This window comes from Emys orbicularis, chromosome 6, assembly GCF_028017835.1.
Source record: "Emys orbicularis isolate rEmyOrb1 chromosome 6, rEmyOrb1.hap1, whole genome shotgun sequence".
Classification (NCBI taxonomy): domain Eukaryota; kingdom Metazoa; phylum Chordata; order Testudines; family Emydidae; genus Emys; species Emys orbicularis.
In genome coordinates this window covers 74,984,421-75,000,227 of record NC_088688.1, presented here as the reverse complement: position 1 = coordinate 75,000,227, position 15,807 = coordinate 74,984,421, and the positions used below count along the sequence as shown (strand labels likewise).

Sequence of the window (15,807 nt, the reverse complement as noted above, 5' to 3'; positions counted from 1 at the left end):
AAGTAAAGGAAAGCCAGCCTTGGGCTGTAACTGCCCTGCTCTAAGCAATTTGTCCTGAATTGAAACTCTCAGTTGTGTCCCACCAAAGGCAGTATCGTTACAACAATAAGTGTTCATGTAGACATGCCCTGAGGTAACAATTTATGAGGTAGAGAAGAGATGTTTCATCGCTATTTGTGATTTACTTTCCCTGCCAAGCTTGATCTCGCCAACAGTATTGTTATTGTTGAACAAGATTAAAAATCTAGACATCATACAGTCACACTGATTAGGACTAGTCTAGTCCTCCAGTAGCATTTGCTATTGCTATTGAATGATCACTGAGACTGTGCCTTGAGTACATTTCATTTCTGATCCTTCTTCAAGCCAATAGTCAATAGCTAAAAATAATCTCTAAATTGGGCTGCATTCATGTGCATGGAGCTTCTTTCATAAAGTTAATCACAGAAAACCTACATTTTGTCAGTGCAGTGCTATGCAACAATGAGAAGAGTGTTGCAACTCAAGCAATATATACTCTGAGGAAGGTACTTGAAAGCTCTTCAATATCTATATCCAGCATTGCTCTTTCTAACTTTTGCAAGACCTCAAACAATGAGTATTCAGTTACATGATAATTAAGTCCAAAATGAAATACAATGCACTCACAAGTCTACCTGTTTTCATCATAATTTACAAATTCAAGTTTATTGTGGTTTGGCAAACTAGAATAAAGTTACAATGTGAAAAAGGCCTTGTTTATACTAGAAACAAACTGACCAGATATTTAACCAGATCAGTTACTGCCCTGGTTTAAACCAGTGAAACTCTCTACCTGACATACACTTAAACTGGTTTAACCCTTTGTTTAAATCAGTTTAGCTTTTGCCAGTAAATTTACCAATTTAATATAAATCAATGTAAGCAAGAATTAAACCAGTTTAAGTGTGTCTATATTGGAGGGTTCCACTAGTTTAATTAGACTGATTATTAAACTGATCTAGATAATTTATTTCACTCAAGGCTGTGTCAATATATTAACAGAAGAATAGAATTAATCTAATAACCAACTGAAAAAATCATCTATTTACAAAACTAAAGAAAATATATTAGAATTTATATATATATATAAAGATTAAAATGATTCAAATATGGTTCTGCTCTGAAAGGCCACTTTATAAAGATGGTACCTCCTTACCCAATAAATCTGCTGTTTTGTGTATACAAAGTCATATTTGCATACTTCAGTCAGCAATATTTTTTCCTTATTTTTTCTTATTGTCCTGCACAGCTAACACTGAGAAAGCTATATTACATAATCTTGAGATCATCAACAGAATGTTACTAAGCAAGCATCAATTACATCTATAGAACTCCAGGGAAAACAGTGGGCTTGCATACTCACCATTACCAACATAAGTGGAAGAGCAACAAGTGTATCTAATTTTGCCTACAGAACCTTACAGTGTGAAGTGCAAGATGGAAAGAAGCCAGCTTGACTCTCAGACCCAAGGGCTGGCAGTTAGAAAAAAGAACTTTTTACTTGTGAATTCTATCACGTTAAATATGGAAGATATGAAAACACAATGACCATGGAATCCCACAATGCTAGTTTTAGCATCTTTTTCAGAGATACTGTAAAGAACCTCCTCTCTTGACAACATTTCTCTGTTCACAGCTGCATGAATGCTACTGTAAAGTCTGAGTATTGGCTAAAGGAGACAAGGTAATCCTACCAGTATATAAAACAATACATTAGTCTTTACCATTTTTATTTTCTCATTGCATTAAATATTCAATTGATTCAAATAGTCAAATACTGAAAGATATAGGAGAGAATATCAGAGTTCAAAAATATGTATTTAACATAGCCCTATATTTGCCATTTAAATCAAGAGGAAAATTTACATTGTTTCACAATAGAAGCGACTGCCACATGCGAAGGGAATTCTGTGAAGATTCAGTGAAAAGAGGATTTGGTTTTCTGGGATAGAGCATTATCCCCAAGTAGTTAGATGACATTTGGCTCTGCTGCTCTATGAAATAACTCATCTGGATTGATGAAATACATTAAAATGGTATCCCAAAAGACTTGTTCTAAAAAACATCCCTGAATTAAAGGGCAGCATGAAATTAACTTTCACAATCAGTAACTCAATGATTAGTTCAAAGAAGTCATGTTGCTGAGTGCTGTGTTGAATCAGTTAACTAAAAAATCTTGTTATTTAGCAAAGTAGCTTAATCACATGCTATTTCAGGCTAGAACAACAGGTTGTTTACTGCTGCAGATTTCCCCTTTCATGAATTCAAATTGCATCTAGAAATGAGACTGCCTTATAAAAATCAACTTCACAGCTACTGCTACTAGATTATGTTATGGATGGCTAGGGTTGGGAATCTGAGCAGTACGTAGATTAAAAGTATCCACCTTAATCCACTCAAACTGTACAAACACAAATCAAGCAATATTCTGCAGAAAATTTAACTTAACTAATCAATGAAGCCACAGAGTGGCTCTTAAACGTTATGGAGCGCCAAGTGGACACGCTCCAGGCGATATTAGCTCTTCAAACCGAGCAGCTCCGCGCCCGCCCTCCCCTGCAGCCGCTGTCGCAAAATTTCCCCCCAGACAACGCCAACACGCTTTTATCAACCTCCTGGCTCCAGTCTCTACCCCCCGCATTCCACTCCTCCCTCCTCACAGTCCAGCACTGTGGACTCCCACTACCCACTGCACTCAACATCCATCCCTCTGCAGTTTGGCCCTGCTGAAGTACAGTACCCGCTGCACTGTACTCCAAAGGAGAAGGTTGGATATGATCCCTGGACATACACAAATCTTTAGCCGTCCCGGGACCCCTCCTCCGCCTGGGACCTTCCCTTCCTCCACCCCCTCCCTGCTGATGTATTTTTTCATTTGACTCTCTCCTTCAGTTGTCTTTTAATAAAAGAATTGTGTTGGTTTGAAAGCAATCTTTATTCTATTAAGTGAAAGCAAAAGAGCACTGCAAAGCAACATACAATTATGTTAAACCCCCTTATTGCATCATGTGCACCAATCATCTCCTAGCATTACAAGCACTGCAATCCCAAGCATAACAACAAATATTAGTGGCTTTCAGCTTCAAATTGCCGCCTCAAGGCATCCCTGATCCTCATGGCCCTGCACCCCTCTAATAGCCCTGGTCTCTGGCTATTCAAACTCAGCCTCCAGGTGCTGAGCCGCTGCGGTCCAGCCCTGAGTGAAGCTTTCACCCTTCCCTTCACAAATATTAAGGAGTGTACAGCACGCGGCTATAAGCATTAGAATATTGTCATCGGCCAGGTCCAGCTTCCCATAGAGGCATTGCCAGTGGGCTTTTAAACAGCCAAAAGCACACAACAGTCATTCTGCACTTGCTCAGCCTGTTGTTGAACCGCTCCTTGCTGCTGTCAAGTTGCCCCGTGTATGGCTTCATAAGCCACGGCATTAAGAGGTAGGCAGGGTCTCCCAGGATCACAATGGGCATTTCGACTTCCCCTACGGTGAAAGTCCCAGCTTGCAGCTTCCTGAACAGCCGTGTTCCGAAAGATGCGTGCATCATGTACCCATACGGACCAGCCTGCATTAATGTCCGTGAAATGCCCACAGTGATCCACAAGCGCCTGGAGAATCATTGAGAAATACCCCTTGCCATTAATGTACTCGGTGACTAGGTGGTCTGGTGCCAGAATTGGAATGTGTGCGCCATCTATCGCCCCTCCGCAGTTAGGGAAGCCCATTTGTGCAAAGCCATCCACAATGTCACGCATGTTGACCAGAGTCTTTCGGAGCAGGATGTGATTAGTGGCCCTGCACACTTCCACAAACACGAGTCCAACGGTTGACTTTCACACTCCGAACTGGTTAGCGACTGATCAGTAGCAGTCTGGAGTAGCCAGGTTCCACCGTGCAATGACCACATGCTTCTCCAGCGACTGGGCAGCTCTCATTCTCATGTCCTTGTGCTGCAAGGCTGGGGTGAGCTCATCACACAGTCCCAGGAATGTGGCTTTCCTCATCCGAAAGTTCTGCAGCCACTGCTCATCATCCCAGACGTGCATCATGATGTTATCCCACCACTCAGTGCTTGTTTCCCCGAGCCCAAAAGCGGCATTCCACTGTGGTCAGCACCTACGTGAATGCCACAAGCAATCTCGTGTTGTAGCTCCTACGTGTGGCGAGATCAATGTCGCACTCCTCTTGCCTTTGTAGTTTAAGGAATAACTCCACTGCCACTCGTGACATGTTAGTCAGAGCGAGCAGCATACTGGTCAACAGTTCAGGATCCATTCCTGCAGCCCGAAGAGGCAGGGCACACAGTATACAAACTGTTGAAAGATGGCACCAAATGCAGACGGAAGCTCAGGGATTTCTGGGATGCAAAGCAACGTATCAAGGATTATTGGGACAGGACCCAGTATGCCCCACAACCCCCTCTGCCTTCCCACAAGTCTTAGCGGCAGAAGAGAAAGAGGTGCTGTAGGTGAGCGTGGACTCACCCCTGCGGCGCCTCCTGCTGGCTGTCCTGGGAATTAGCTCAATCCAGCCCGGAGCGCCCTCTGCGGGCCGGTGATCCACCTTATCCACCTCCCAGGACCCCGGTGCCCCTTTAACTGGGTCTCCCCCTCCCAGGGGAACCCCCACCCACTATCCCCACCTTGCCTCAGTATCAGGCTACTGCCAGTCTTCATCTAGCCCCACGCCCAGGGGCAGACTGCAGTATCAGCCTACTCATCACTGGCAAGGGTGGGTTTGGACCTGCTGCCTTGGCCTACCCCTGGGTTGCCCTCTGCAACCCCCAGTACCCCTTGGCCTTCTACTAGGCCACAGCCTGGGGCTTTCCAGGCTGGAGCTCCCCAGCTCCTCAGCCTTTCCCCCGCCCTGCTCCACCCAGGGTACTCTGTCTCAGATCCCTGCAGCCAGGCCCTTCTCTCTCTGAGTGCAGAGAGAGACTGACTTCTTGCTCCTGGCTCAGGCCTTTATAGGGCCAGCAGGGCTCTGATTTGGGCGTGTACCAGCTGCAGCTGCTTCCCCCAATCAGCCCAGGTCTTTCCTTCCACAGCCCCAGCCCTCTGCAGGGCTGGCTTTAACCCTTCCCAGGCAGGAGCGGGTGACCATCCTGCTACAGGTGCTCTGTGGGATAGCTTCTCCAAGGGTATGTCTACACCCAGCCGCTAGTTCGGCGGCTGGGAATCGAAGTTCTGGGTTCGACTTATCGCGTCTTATCTGGACGCGATAAGTCGAACCAGGAAGTGATCGCCGTCGACTGCGGTACTCCAGCTAGATGAGAGGAGTACCACGGCGTCGACGGGGGAGCCTGCCTGCCGCGTGTGGACCGAGGTAAGTTCGAACTAAGGTACTTCGAACTGTAGCTGAAGTTGCGTACCTTAGTTCGAATTGGGGGGTAAGTGTAGACCAAGCCCAAGAGTGCACTGCTCCTAATACCGTTGCAAGTGCCACAACTGTGAACACGCGATTGCGCAGGCAGCTGACAGTGTGAACACACAACAGTCGTTTCCTTTCAGCGCTCTCTGAGCGGCGCTGTAACTAGAGTGGCGCTGTAACTTTGCCAGTGTAGACGTGCCCTTAATCCTGCTATGAGTGCCTCTCGAAGTCCCTTCCAGTCCTATGATTCTATTAAACGAACTTTTTGTTTATTTTTATCCCAAGCAGGTCTCTGTTGTGCAAACTCAGTCCAGTGTGTTTGCCAAAGTGAACTGATAACTGAGGGATTGACGAACCAGAGGGGAATGGTACAAGTGTCTGGTAGTTAAGAACTTGGGGAGGATGGATTTGGGGAAACTTGGGTCTGGAAGGGCTATTTGTGTCACTGCTATATCATGGGCTGTGCAATCTGGCTGGTGGAAGGTCTTGTGCTTGGGGGCATGCTATGGGTGTCAGGCATCTGAGCAATAGCAGCACAGCATTAACACACTGCAAGGTTACAGGGCAGGCAATGACAGAACCCCTTACTGATCTGGGTGATCCCCAAAAGGTCACCTGGGCAGGTAAACAGGTCCATGAGGGAAATTATATATACTGGTCTGAACTAGCTGGCAATAGCTAACAATCAAAGAACTAAGAACTGTATAAAGAGACCAACCTGACATGGGTCTTGCCCCTTTTGAAGTATTCTGTTCCTATCAGGGTTTCCATGTGGAAAATGAACAACAGCCTGGTAAACTAGATCAGCATGTAAGCTACTTATTGTTTTTAAAATGTTTTCTCTGTAAGTTGTTCTGAATAAACAATACTTTAATTTATGAAGGCTGGCTAGTCAACGGATAATCCTGTCATTGCCCCTGGGAGAACAGGACAATTGGTGAACTAAAGTCAAACCTGCTGGTGATCACAGTGAATTGCAGGAGCAATTGCTGCCTAAATTCTCCATCAAGAGGGAGAGTGTTGCATGACTTTGCCCCAAGAAAACTACCATCTAGAGGCCTGAGGCGTAAGTAGAGTGCTCTCAAGGTCACAAAAGGGTCAGAGGTGCAACTACCCTGGAAACTTTAACAACATGATGCTGGCTTTCCTTCTGGTTCCTAGATGCTATATTGCACTAAGCATTTCCTGTCTATTTAAACAATTCCTGTAGTTGCTCAATGGATGTTATATGGCCATAAATGGGAGGGAGATGTGTGTGACCACAAATGGAAGAGGAAATGTCCATGAGACTCTACTGAGATGTGGTCCACATCGTCGCTATGAAAAAAATTGAAAACCTTTGTTCCATGGAACTCTTGCTTTCCACATCAAGTTTTGCTGCCAATACAGTAAGAAGCACTCTTCCCAAGACTGTACTGAATTAATATCCCAGCATGATGGCAGACAGTACTGTGCTGCTGGAGGTGGCATCTTTCAGTTGAAATGTAAAGGTATGTCTTCACTGCAGAATTAACTTGATTTATCTATGTTTAGAGTTCCTCCTCTTGAGTCAGCCTAACTCAATGGAGAGCAGCCACATTGAGAAACAACACTCAAGTTGTTGTATTCAGACTGATGCCCCCCCCTCACTTGTGCATGGCAATAAGAGTTCTGGGGGCAAGTCCCATGGTTCTAAGCACTGTAGTTGGATGAGTCATACAATGAACTATTTCTGAGTGTATTGTAGGAGAATCTGTCTGTACTTTTTGGGCATGAGTGAACTGTGATAAGGCACTGGAGAACTAGCAACACTCAACTGATGCTAGTCTGTATGCCAGGGTGGATAAAAATCAATGATTTTTTTTTTATTCATTTTTTTTTAATTGATTTTTTTTTTTATAAAATCCTTTTTGAGGAAAAAACTTATCTAAAGATAGTTTTAATTAATATACATTATAGCTCAAAAATATTGCACCATGGAATAGGGATTATAAATTCTAATTCTATAGTATGAGACAATATAGTCAGGTAATGTTTAAGAAAAGTTTTGTAAATGAGTTTGAATAGTTCATGGATTAGGGACCCAATTTTATGGGGTTGCAGGAACTTCTGTATAGATTATTTAGGTTAATCTTTCTATCTACCCAATGGGACTCAGTCCCCAGTCTAGAAGATAGCATCAGAGAGGCGTAGTTTTGCAGTTCTCAAACTGTGGATTTGTCTCTCCGGAGATAACATGCTTGTTAACAGCAAAAATGTTTTAAAATAAATAAATAATATACAGAGGTGAAAAATAACAGACCTCAACCCTATTGTCTCTCTGCAAATTTGCGTACACAGTCAATCCTTTACCTCTCTCTAAAAGTGCAAAGTTTCAAAAAGTTCAATGAATAGAAGACTGTTGGGGGCGGAATAGATCTGGACAAGGAGAAGAAGTCGGAAGATAAATTTGAGAAAGGAGGTACAGGCAGTAGAAACAAAAGTGAAACTGTTTGAGCAGCATATTCCAGAAGTCTTGAGGTCTTTCTGAGTGTAGCCTTCATTGATTTGAGATCTACCATACCATTCTCTCACTAGAAGGCAAAACCTATAATGGCAGCAGGCCGTAAGAGAGACCCAGTTTGGGAATATTTTAATTAAGCTCTTCTACCTGTGGGTAAGACAGGCATGTGTGCAAAATGCAAACAGTGCAACAAAGAAATGCAAGGCCTGGTTGCCCAAATGAAACAACATCATGAGAAGTGTTTCTTCTCAGGAAGAAGCTGCATTGAGGATGATGAAAGGAACATGTCTGAACATGAAAGATCTTCAGGTTGGTAAACTTTTTTATTTCATATTTCTTTCTTAAGGATTGCCTGTCTTCCTTTTGGACTATTCTTGAATTCTCAGGTTTGAGCAAGAAATATAGTTGTTACTCTATTGTTGACGTCATTAGGCCTATATGAACCAAAGTTCTTCCATGTTTAAACTCTGTCCTTCCATGTTTAACTCTAATCAACCTCAAAAGCCAAGGACAGAAATTGGAATGTGTAAACAGCTAGTTACCAATTACGACCTTGCTCATACCAGGTACCAAGCGATAATGATGAGGTTTGCATGTTTCTAGCTGGAGAAGGGGTAATAAACTAAGGGTAAACAGGACCAAATAACTGTTTAGAGGAATGTTACTAACAAGCTAGATTTATAGCCCCAGAATGATTTAACAGCTTAAATGTATAAACATGCCTTCGGTAGAGAGGGGAGGAGGAGTAAAAGGGGGGTGGTAGAGGGGGAGAGAGGGGGGCTTAGTTGTAAAATGTATAAGAAGAGAGAAACTGTTTTTTGCTGGTGTGCTTGATTTGAGACTTGCCTGTCTCCTTGCACCACTTTGAGATCTCAAATAAACTTTGATTGTTTCTCCACCCCGGTATGTTTATTGGCGCGAAGCACACCGGGCAACGAACCCCGCTGTTGCTGTCCTCGGGCTTCTGTGCTGGCAACACTATGGTACTATCATTTTAGATGCAGTTGTGATAAAAAATAAATAGCTGAAATAGGCAGATCTTCCTTTTACAATTTCACCTTTAAAGTAGTACTGAGTGTCAGTGAATGCAAGGAGCAGTATGGTGATAATAATTAAATAACTGCATTGACTTATTTTGTTTAGGAGAATCCATCCTCAACATACAGGATTCTGAAGACTATCCACCTTCAAGATCACCATCATTTTCTTTAGTTTCAGAGCTATCTACCAATGATAGTGTTTCAGTCACATCATGTATGTCACATAGCCACAGTATATCACTTGTAGCAAAAAGAAAAAAAATCTCCATCATCCAGAAACAACCATAGATAAGTTTGTGATAAGAACCAGCAGATTACAAAAAGAGGTAATTGATTAAAAAATTGCTCAGTTTGTTTATGCAACAAACTCTTTCTTTCCATATGATTGAGAACCTACACTTCATTAACATGGTTCAGTCATTAAGACCAGGATACAGTCCACCCAACAGAGCAGATGTCACAGGCAAATTGCTAGATAAAGTGTATGAAAGAGAAATTGAGCAGTGTGCAAAAGGTCTAGAGCAGGGGTCGGCAACCTGCGGCACGCGAGACGATTTTTACTGGCACACTGCTGCCAGCCGGGGTCCCGGCCGCCAGCCCTGCTCAGCCAGCTGCTGGCCTGGGTAAATGGAACACCCGGCCGGCAGTGGACTGAGCGGGGCCGGTGGCCGGGACCCTAGCTGGCAGGAGCTAGCGGACGGAACCCCAGATGGGCAGCGGGCTGAGCCGCTCAGCCCACCGCCATTCTGGGGTTCTGTCTGCTGGCCCCGCTCAGCCTGCTGCCGACTTGGGTGAACAGAACCCCAGGCTGGCAGCAGGCTGAGCAGGGCCGGTGGTAGGAGCTGGCAGAACCCCAGGTCTGGGGTTCTGTCCACCACCCCGCTCAGCCTGCTAACAGTCTGGGGTTCCGGCCGCCGGCCCCTTGCCAGCTGGGGTCTCGGCCCCCTGCTCCGTTCAGCCCGCTCCTAGCCTGGGTGAACGGAACCCCCGGCCAGCAGCGGGCTGAGTGGGATTGGTGGCCGGGACCTCAGCTGGCAGGAGCCAGCGGAACCCCAGACCGGCAGCAGGTCAGCCGCTGACGGTCTGGGGTTCTGCCTGCTACCCCGCTCAGCCCGCTGACAGTTTGGAGTTCCGGCCACCGGCCCCTTGCCAACCGGGGTCCCGGCCATCAGCCCCACTCAGCCTGCTGCCGGCCTGGGGTACCAGCAGCCAGCCCAGGGCTCTGCTCCTCGCTGCCGGCCCTGCTCACCTCGCTGCTGATCTGGGGTTCCAGCCGCCTGGCCCCCTGCCAGCCATGTTTAAGTTTCTCATGTTGACCTGGCTGACGTAGTCTATTTAAATTTTGTTTTGTTTTTTAAATATTTCATTTAACTCTTTGTTAAAAACAATTTTAACAAAAACACACCTGATTTTAAAAAACTTGAATGTTTTCAAGTTCATATGCTTGTTTTGTTTAAATATTATGTTTGCTGTTGAAGAAAAAATATCCAGAATACATAATGTTGTTGTTTTAGTTAAATAAAAATTTAAATGTCTGTCTGGTGATGTTCTCCTCCTAATACAGCATGGCAAGAAAATTCTCCAAATATTAATAATTAACCTGTTGAATTGGAGAGAGTTCACCTCCCAATGACTTCATAAATATCTGCTTCAATTACCTTTGGTAAATGAAATAACCAAACAATCATTCATTTTCTGATATAGCTGTAAACCTAATCTGAAAAGTTTTCAAAATAAATCACTTTAAAAATGTATAGCGTGTACCTTCTAAAAATGAAACCTACATCTCTTTCTGAGTTGTGAAGAATATGTATTAAGGTTATAACAACCAATAAGAATGCACTTTTATGTAGAAATCCATGATTAAATAGAGTCTTCCTGACTAGTGATTTAAATCAAATCCACCCTGGCATCCACACTGCCCACTTGGATTAACGGCTGAGGAGTTGTGCTCAGGAGAGCTTTAGCCCAGCCCCCCCTTTTGAGTCAGCCACTCAAGTAAAATATCACCAGCACACTTGAGTTAAGGGTTTTTGTGAGTGGATGGAAGTCAAGTTAGGGTTAAGTTATATGTCTAGATAGCCTTTCAGTGAAGAGAAGCCCTCAGCCAAAGATTGTTACTTGTTTCAAAACCAGAAGCTCAGAAATAAAGTTTGAATCTCAGAAGTTAGGAGGATAACTTATTAAAGAACAAAGGTCATTGGCAAAGAAGTCATGAAGTTTGAATCCCAATATAGTTAAAAAAAAAGAGAAAGAGAGAGAGAGAGAGAGAGGCGCAAAGGTTACTGGCAAGAGATCAAAATAGGTAAGAAACAACTTACCAACTACTGAAGCTCCTCTTTCAGCAAAAGCCAGAGCATATGCTCTACCCAATCCTAATTTTAAAAAACAAAAACAAAAAAAGTTTCAGTGTGTCAGTATATTTTCTACCTATACACTTTAAACTAGTTAAAGTCATGTGGAGAAATGGTCACTTGAGCTGAAATAAAAAAAAAAAACCTTGCATATTTAATTAAAAAATTCCATTTTAAAGTTGCCACAAAAGCAGTCGCATGTTCTGAAAACTGAAACATAAAAGAAAGCAAATTAGCTCAGAAACTAAAGGCCAAATCCACAATTGAAAACACTAAGTATTCCCCATGCTCACTTAGTGGTACAGCACCCAGAAGAGTCATCATGGAGGCTGCTTGTTGCTAAAGCTCCAGGAGAGAGTTTTGTGCTTGTGAAGGAGGCATTTGTGACACTTGATGGGGCAGGCTACAAAATACAGGAATGTATTCTGGTTTTGCAGTGGAAGAAGATGTTTCAAGTTAATGAACTACACTCTAAGTTAATAAGACAGCCCCTAGTTTAATTTAGTTTTGTCTACTGAAAAGAAAACATTGTCATATCATGCAAACACAAGTTCAACTCCAATCATAATTATTTAAACTATTTATAGTGCCTTTTACCCATATTGATAAAATCAGTGCCAATTACTTGGACCTAAACAAGAAGCAAGTCATTTATTTGCAAGAGCAAGGAGCACAAAGCAGCTTACTTAATATACAGCATAATGCAACATTTAATGTTTCATATCTTCCATTAGTCTTTCACCTTTGTCTTTATTTAGACTTAAGGCCTGTTGAATACAACAGTTGTTTGTATGGACAATGATATTATCCAATCATACCAGTCAAAATGTTAACAAAAGTGGATCAAGGGCAGAAGTTGTGATTCTTTTCCACACAAGTAATTTTGTTATGAACAAATTAAACAAACGACTGAATAAAGTGTAAGGGGGAGGAGGATTTTTCAAAGTGCACACAAAGTGCCTTTGTTCCCCATGAGATCACTTAAAACTGGCTCACAAAGGCTGTTTGGAAACATATTGATCGTGCTAAATCTAGTAAACAAACCAAGGATTTAGAAATTGAAGTTGAGATTATAAATCCCATTATGTGATGCTTTCATTTGGTAATCTCTTTGGTGCCATGCCTACATATTAGAAAATAATATGGCTCCAATATTTGGCTACTGGCAAGTTGTAATGTAGCCCCTTGAGCTGTGCAAAGTTAAGGTGCCCCTTTCTTCATGATGTTTAAACTATCCAAAAGCACAGGCCAGTGAGAATGGTGTCACCCAATGGATCAGACAGGGTGCTTATGATATGGGGATTCCTGTTTATAAACCATTACACACAGAGGTCTCTATGTGGTGTCCACATAAATACCTAATGTAATAATAAAAGATTTTCTCCCAGTCCATCTCCTTCCAAAGAACTCTTCTATAATCTCATTATCTAGAGATTACATCTACCACTTAATTGACTAAACAGAAATCTTGGATTTATTTTACAGCTGAGCCAGAATTGGACTCCAGATAATGTTAAAGATGTCTTTGCATGAAAAAATAACTGAAGGACAATAAATGAGGAAATTTACTTCATAAACAATAACTTAACAAAAGGTGGGAGGCAAAATAAAATTAGTTTAAGAAAATAGGATAATTGAGAAGAATGTAATATTTTTCTTACATCTGCATTTTGTTTATAGGATGTAGCCTTTTTAATATCCCAAATAGTTCAAGGGACGATTTTAAAAACTTAAAATACAAACTTTGAAAACAATGTAACAGTATATGTAATGACTGGAAAAATCAAATTTCTCATTTAAATGACCCTGCTTTCACTTCCTTGAGAATTGCTGAGGCCCCTCATCGGGAACACCTACAGGAATGGGAAGGAATACTCTTCTGTCTGCAAGATGTGTTAAGACTCCCTCACTAGTTCTGACCTTTATAAAAGGATCAACTTCTAAGTCACTGTGTAAAAGCAATGGTACTATAATCAAAACAAGGTAAGCACCTATTGAGAATTAAACAAAGCATTTTGATAGATCTGTAGTTAGATAAACGTATTAAGTACTGATTTTAATTAAAAAAGCTGTAGTGAAACCATACTTATCTGTGAAACCACTTTCAAGAATCCTATGGCTTCTAGTACAAGTTGTACTTGCTAAAGATCCACTGATACCAAGCAACTTTTTGCTTTTTTATCTTGTATTATTTCCTATTGGCTCAGTTGGTCACTTTTGACAGATTTCACTGAAGAAGAAAGATTTAAAGAACAGCACAGCAAACTAACATGAAACAAAGGAAAATCTGAGCGAGAGCTGAAAGGCATTCAGAGTAGCTTTAAAGCTCTTACTCTGCTTCATAATGTCAACTTTAAAAAACATTTGTTTGAAAACTTTTTGCCAACTATTCTTGCAAGTATCAGTAAAGCAGCTTAAATTAATCTGCTGTACCTACAAAGCTAAAGCACTGGAATAGACAACCTGTTGGCCTTTGCCTGGCTATTACAGTAAAAAGCAACAGAGGGTCCTGTGGCACCTTTAAGACTAACAGAAGTATTGGGAGCATAAGCTTTTGTTGGTAAGAACCTCACTTCTTCAGATGCATCTGAAGAAGTGAGGTTCTTACCCACGAAAGCTTATGCTCCCAATACTTCTGTTAGTCTTAAAGGTGCCACAGGACCCTCTGTTGCTTTTTACAGATTCAGACTAACACGGCTACCCCTCTGCTACTATTACAGTAAAGCAACTCTTAAACAGCCCAAATCCCCACTCCAGCAAAGAGGCCTACATGGTGCGGGTGAGAGGGGAAACTGTTCCTACACCTGTACCGAGCTCATTGCAGATCAAGGCTTCAGTGGGTATCACCTAAGATTATTATAAATTATGAAAGAGAAAACAAAATCTCTTCAACTCTACAGCTTGCTTTGTGTCTCTGTCAGCACCTGAACACTCTGACAAGATTTCAAGCAGCCCGCATGCTTTAATTCCATATAGTTGTGTTTTGAAAAGTAGTTTTTCAAAATGCAATTATCTTGCAAGTTGAAGCAAACCCACGCAGGACGCCTGTTGTAAACATGAGAGTGATTGATCTCTTTCCTTCAAAGGGATAGGGAGTGGCTTCAACCTTGACACCGCGAAATCAAACTCCCTCCTCAGGGAAAACCTTTGCCCCAGTTCTGCACAGCTGAGGCACATCCCACACCCACAATACCGGACTTACAGAATAAATTGCTGGCCACCGCCACCACGCGCACGCCCCCCTTTGCATCCTTGCTATTGGCAGGCAGTTTTCTTTCCCAAACAGCAGAGGGGATTTCAGAGGGGCCCTTTCAGCTGTAGGATCCCCCCTTAGCTCCCAATTCCTGCACCCAACTCTTTCTCCAAACCCGCGGCCCGCATCAGCCAGCACCTACGTGAACCGAGCAGCACAGGCGACCCCTGGCCAGGGCAGCCCCTCCCGGAGCCCAGCGAGCAAGTGCAACGTCGTGCAGTGCAAGCCCACAGGGCCCGCGCGAGCCGCTTACCTCCCCCGGCGCCAGTCACCAGCACCACCCGCCCGTCGAACCTCAGCCCAGCCGACATGCTGCCCCGGCACGCTCCTAGGGCCAAGCGCAAACGCCAAGTGCGGGGACGGAACCGCGGCAGCGGCCAAGCACAGGGCGAGAGCAGCGCGCATGCGTCACGCCGCCCCGCGGATCTCTGGGAAACGTAGTGTATTGACTCAAGCAGCTCAGCAGCGCGTCTGGGGCTACAGGCGCTGACTTTCGTTTTTCCTGGTGGGTGCTTTAGAAGAGGTGTGAGTGTGTGTTTGGGGAGGAGGGGTGCTGCCCGTTTTGGGATGGACGGGGAAGCATATGTATACACTTCTTTCATGTTCTAGTTATTGAATAGGTGTCATTGGCATCGGGGGCGGCAGGTTTGTAGAAATTTTAGTGGTGCCCAGAACGCCCAGAGCCTGCCCCCCCCCCAACTCCACCCCCACCTGCCTGAAGCTCCAGTTCTTTTTTCCACTGCTTCCATCCTGTGCAGTGGGCCATGGACCGCCTCCCGGCCCTGAGTGGTGGCGGCGGCGGGGCCCCAGGTCTCCCTCCACCTGGAGCAGCAGCAGTGGTGGTGGCGGGGCCCTGGGATGCCCCCTGCCCAGGAGCAGTGGCAGTGCCTCGGGCTGCCCCCCACCCCCAGGAGCCGCAGCAGCAGCGTCCTCTGGAGCACACACACCTGCCCTCAGCACCTAAGATTTAGTTAGGAGTATTTTTAGTAAAAGTCATGGACAGGTCACTGGCCATGACTTTTTGGTTATTGTCCGTGACCTGTCCGTGACTTTTACTGAAAATACCCGTGACGAAATCGTAGCATTACTTCTAATATACTGGTCATTAATATCAATGTGAAATGTATGTATCAACACGATAAGAAGAATTAGGGATACTTACTGATATTATGCTTTAAGATCTGTAACCGGTTTTTCTCTCTGTTTGGTTTTCCTCCAGACAGGACAGGAGGTAGTTATCTCCATGTCTCCTACTGTAAATTAAGCAGGGTTAGCCAAAGACAATGGGGACT

The 15,807-nt window shown here is 43.8% G+C and overlaps 1 protein-coding gene across 1 annotated transcript in view; it reads right to left on the bottom strand.

Moving 5' to 3' along the window:
* The window catches only part of HSD17B4 (hydroxysteroid 17-beta dehydrogenase 4), a 127,657-nt gene extending 112,739 nt beyond the window's left edge, over positions 1-14,918 (bottom strand). The window contains exons 1-2 of the mRNA XM_065406047.1: positions 14,769-14,918; positions 11,230-11,283 (exon numbers count right to left, since the gene is read on the bottom strand). Of these exons, the coding sequence (XP_065262119.1) occupies positions 11,230-11,283; positions 14,769-14,826 (112 nt within the window). The 5' untranslated portion in view covers positions 14,827-14,918. The remainder of the gene's footprint in view (positions 1-11,229; positions 11,284-14,768) is intronic.
* Positions 14,919-15,807: the final 889 nt, after the last annotated feature.